This window comes from Bubalus bubalis, chromosome 1 (assembly GCF_019923935.1).
Source record: "Bubalus bubalis isolate 160015118507 breed Murrah chromosome 1, NDDB_SH_1, whole genome shotgun sequence".
NCBI classification, from domain to species: Eukaryota; Metazoa; Chordata; class Mammalia; order Artiodactyla; family Bovidae; genus Bubalus; species Bubalus bubalis.
In genome coordinates, this window is record NC_059157.1 from 30,020,386 (window position 1) to 30,025,323 (window position 4,938).

Consider the following 4,938-nt stretch of genomic DNA (forward strand, 5'->3'; position numbering starts at 1 on the left):
TATTCTCATTCCTTGTAAGTCAAAGACAAGGAGATAATGAGTGCCTTAGGCCAGATATGACATTGCCATGCCTAGGTGATGACAGGGGATGACTTCAAAAGTAGTTACTACCTTCCTGTCTTCCTTGTCTTCTCTTTTTTGTTTTTAAATTAAGCAGTGTAACTGATCTTGAAGGAGCCCTTTTGCCCCTAAAATAGTTAATATTCATCCCACTGGGGGTCCTCAAAGTGTACCCTACAATTCCAAATTATTTCAAATAAAGCATGGTAATTTGATATTACCAACAATAAGATACATTGTGTGTGTGTGTGTGTGATCCTTTACATGCAGGGGACAGCATGCTGAGCGCTTTACATACTTTATATATATTTAAAATTTTCCAAAATATGGGTTTACTGCAAGTTGACAATAATAGTAACTAATTGAGCACTAACTCTGTCAGATACTGTTCTAAGCACTAGACATGCTTCATTTGATCTTCACAATCACCCCTGAATGTAATCTCCACCTATCCATAAGGAAACTGAGGCATAGAAGGCAAAATAATTTGCTCAACTGTTATAGAGTTATCAGACTTTGGTTTTATCACCCACCTGCTCTGGCTCTAAGGCTTGTGCATTTAAGCACTAAGTCATGGTACTTTCTAAAAACTCTATCTCGTTTAGTCATCCCATATGACAGATGAGAAAAAAACAGGGTTTAAATCCATGAGCTTAGTCCCTGTATTCCATGCTTTTATAAGTGTTTAGTTTTGTTGCTTTTTGAGTATGGCTGGTATCTTAGCCAGCCACCCGACAAGTGCAAAGTGATTTATAGTAATCACTAAAGTCGGTAAAATCATATAATCAATAAAGAGGAAACTGTCTAACATTTATTGAGAGCCCTGGTCTATAACTCATGATCTTTCCAGCACACTATATATTGTTCCCAAGAATGAGATCTGGAGAAATGTACACTCGTGGTCAGGAAACTGCCTTAAAGCAAATGTCATATTGCTGCGAAGTCAGCATGGACAATTCAAACATTTACTTAAAAGTAGTAGTTTGGTTTCTACCCTGTGCAAGGTTTGAGGAACACTGGGAGGTGGTAAGATATACAAGGGAGTGCCTGAAATCAGGAGGTATTGAGGGAGATGTCAGGTATTAAATTAGAATCCAGGAAGTCAGTTCCTTCCAGGAAGTCAGTGCTGAGTCCTCCCAGGTCTAAGTTAAGACCAAATTAAGTAAAGATGCCTTATTTATTATATTCTTTATGGCCAGCACATTCTGACAGGTTTGTAATTAAACACTCCATGGGCTATCTTCATTATTCTCTTTGGTAAGCTGGGAATGGTGTCTGTCTGAATTCATTGGGATACTATAAGGATAAATTAAGTGAAAATTTGACATTTAAAGTACTAGAGTGTAAACAGGTATACAACACCCATTCTCTGTCGATAATATGTAATGAATCTTCCCCTCCACTATTTGGTATGTGTACTAGCTGCTCAGTGATGTCCAACTCTGCAACCCCATGAACTGTGCCCACCAGGCTCCCCTGTCCATGGAATTCTCCAGGCAAGAATACTGGAGTGGGTTGCCATTTCCTTCTCCAGAGGATCTTTCCAACCCAGGGATTGAACCTGGGTCTCCTGCATTGCAGGCAGATGCTTTACCATCTGAGGTAAGAGGGAAGCCCATTCACTATTTAGTATGCTGCTGCTAAGTCACTTCAGTCGTGTCCGACTCTGTGCGACCCCATAGATGGCAGTCCACCAGGCTCCCCCGTCCCTGGGATTCTCCAGGCAAGGACACTGGAGTGGGTTGCCATTTCCTTCTCCAATGCATGAAAGTGAAAAGTGAAAGTGAAGTTGCTTAATCGTGTCCGACTCCTAGCGACCCCATGGTCTGCAGCCTTCCAGGCTCCTCCGTCCATGGGATTTTCCAGGCAAGAGTACTGGAGTGGGGTGCCATTGCCTTCTCCACTATTTAGTATACTTCTCTTTAAGCCCCTGCTGCTGCTGCTGCTAAGTCGCTTCAGTCGTGTCCGACTCTGTGCGACCCCATAGACAGAAGCCCACCAGGCTCCCCCGTCCCTGGGATTCTCCAGGCAAGAACACTGGAGTGGGTTGCTATTTCCTTCTCCAATGCATTAAAGTGAAAAGGGAAAGTGAAGTCGCTCAGTCGCGTCCAACTCCAAGCGACCTCATGGACTGCAGCCCACCAGACCCCTCCATCCATGGGATTCTCCAGGCAAGAGTACTGGAGTGGGATGCCATTGCCTCCTCCACTATTTAGTTTCAGTTCAGTTCAGTTCATTTCAGTCGCTCAGTCGTGTCCAACTCTTTGAGACCCCATGAATTGCAGCACGCCAGGCCTCCCTGTCCATCACCAACTCCCGGAGTTCACTCAGACTCACATCCATCGAGTCAGTGATGCCATCCAGCCATCTCATCCTCTGTTGTCCCCTTCTCCTCCTGCCCCCAATCTCTCCCAGCATCAGAGTCTTTTCCAATGAGTCAACTCTTCGCATGAGGTGGCCAAAGTACTGGAGTTTCAGCTTTAGCATCATTCCTTCCAAAGAAATCCCAGGGCTGATCTCCTTCAGAATGGACTGGTTGGATCTCCTTGCAGTCCAAGGGACTCTCAAGAGTCTTCTCCAACACCACAGTTCAAAAGCATCAATTCTTCGGCGCTCAGCTTTCTTCACAGTCCAACTCTCACATCCATACATGACCACAGGAAAAACCATAGCCTTGACTAGATGAATCTTTGTGGGCAAAGTAATGTCTCTGCTTTTGAATATGCTGTCTAGGTTGGTCATAACTTTCCTTCCAAGGAGTAAGCGTCTTTTAATTTCATGGCTGCAGTCACCATCTATTTAGTATACTTCTCCTTAAAGCCCCTGGATCTTCTTAAAGGTAGCCGTAGGGTTAGAGAGAAAAACACTGTATTTGCCTTTGCCCACTTTGGGTAAAATTGTGTATAGGTATTAACAGAAATCAAAATACCTAGATATCATTATAGTTTCTTCTGCTGATTCACCACAAGAACATAACAGGTCTTTAACCTAACTCTCTCTCTCGTAAACTTTCAAGCAGAGTGTAGTTTACAGAAAATACGGTTGTAAGTGCGGCCAAACTTCAAAAGGAGAAGTGAAAAAATTATAAAACACTTTAAAAACAAATAGTAGACTGCTAAAGCTTAAAGGAAACATACTATAGCATTTGGAAGAGGAAAACTAATCTGTGAACAAAATTTTAGGACATCGGTATATAAATTATGCTGAGTGGGCCTCTTCAAGTAAAAATATTCATGTTGGGAAACTTTCAGGCAGAAGTGTCTTTGTATTAATCTTCAAAGAGAAAGAGAATTACAAAGGAAAGTACTGTAAACTGAATTAGTTGGTATCAAGACAACTGACAAGGGCAGATCCCCAAAAGAGAATAATTTCAATTTATCCAAGTTTTGACCTGAAATTTAGGGAAATAGAGTATGTCAATTATCTACTGTCATATAACAAACTACCACCAAATAACAACCACTGGATATGCTTATGATTTTGCAGTTCAGTCAATGGTCTGGGGTCAGTTGGGTCAGTTCTCCTCTTCTTGCCTGAACCATTAATGATGCTGTGATCTCCTGGTACACAAGCTAGGACTACTCTGGCTATGGACCTCCATTAACATGGCTTGTCTCTGTTCCCTGAGTTCTCATCCTTCAAGAGATTGCTTGGGTCTCTTCACATGACCATGTCAGAGATGTGATATACAAGTTCTTTTTAAGCTTTTGCTTGTGTTACATTTGTTAACATTCCATTGGCCAAAGCAAATCATGTTGGCCCAGTCAGGAATTAAATGAGAGGGGCCTACATACACGTGTGCTCAGCCTTGTCAGTCTTTGGAACCAATGAATTACATCTCTCCATGTTTAAATCCATGTGAAGGCCCCCTCCCAGGTGGCGCAGCGGTAAAGAATCTGCTTCCAATGCAGGAGACTCAGGTGAAGTCCCTGGGTGGGGAAGACTCCCTGGAGGGCATAGCACCATTCCCTAGAGTGGTGCAACCCACTCCAGTATTCCTGCCTGGAGAATCCTACGGTCGGGGGAGGTTCACAGGCCACAGTCCACAGGGTTGCAAAGAATCAAACACGACTGAAGTGACTGGGCATGCATGATATGGCTTACCAGGCGTTCCTTTCTCTACACTTTTACATAAAAAATATTGGGTACCTATTGTATTAATTTCCTGTTGCTGCGATAACAAATTACTACAAACTTAGTGGTTTAAAACAACATGAATTCATCTTACCATTCTGGAGGTCAAAACTAAAATTAAAGTGTGACCTGGGCTGCTTTTCTTCTGGAGGCTTCAAGGGGAGAATCTTTTTTCTTCCCTTTGTCAAGTTTCCAGTGCATGACAAGTTGCTTCATTGGTGTCGGACTCTTGGCAACCCTATAGACTGTGGCCCACCAGGCTCCTCTGTCCATGGGGAATCTCCAGCTTCTATTAAATATACAGCAGGGATTAACTGTAGTCACCACGGTGTATACTACAAGCTCTTCTATCCATGGCCATGTTTTGTTTTTATTACTGTCCTCAAATCTCCTGTCTCCCCTCTTATAAAGACCCTTGGGATTACATTGAGCTCACCTGGGTTAACCTAGGTTGATTTTCCCATCTGAAGACCCTTAATCACAGCACAGGTTTGGGATTAGCAGGCCGGCATCTGTGGGGTGCCACTGCTCTGTCGCACCTACTACGTGCTTGTGAGTTCAAACACGAAAAAGGGCTGAATTCAATATAGTGGACGGAGATCGTCTTTCTCAGATTGTTTGAACTACCCATCTCATTTATCAGTAGTCAAAGGACTTTCTCACGTGTTTACCAGCTCCTGGCCCACAGGGCTGTTTAAACTGAACTTTGCTGATATAAGCATATTTATATTAGCTGCCTCCATA

General features: G+C 43.0%; 1 protein-coding gene across 1 annotated transcript in view; it reads right to left on the minus strand.

Annotated features, from left to right (window-relative positions):
- The window catches only part of SNX25 (sorting nexin 25), a 97,255-nt gene extending 92,814 nt beyond the window's left edge, over nt 1-4,441 (minus strand). The window contains exon 1 of the mRNA XM_044938364.2: nt 4,289-4,441. Within this exon, the coding sequence (XP_044794299.1) occupies nt 4,289-4,291 (3 nt within the window). The 5' untranslated portion in view covers nt 4,292-4,441. The remainder of the gene's footprint in view (nt 1-4,288) is intronic.
- Nucleotides 4,442-4,938: the final 497 nt, after the last annotated feature.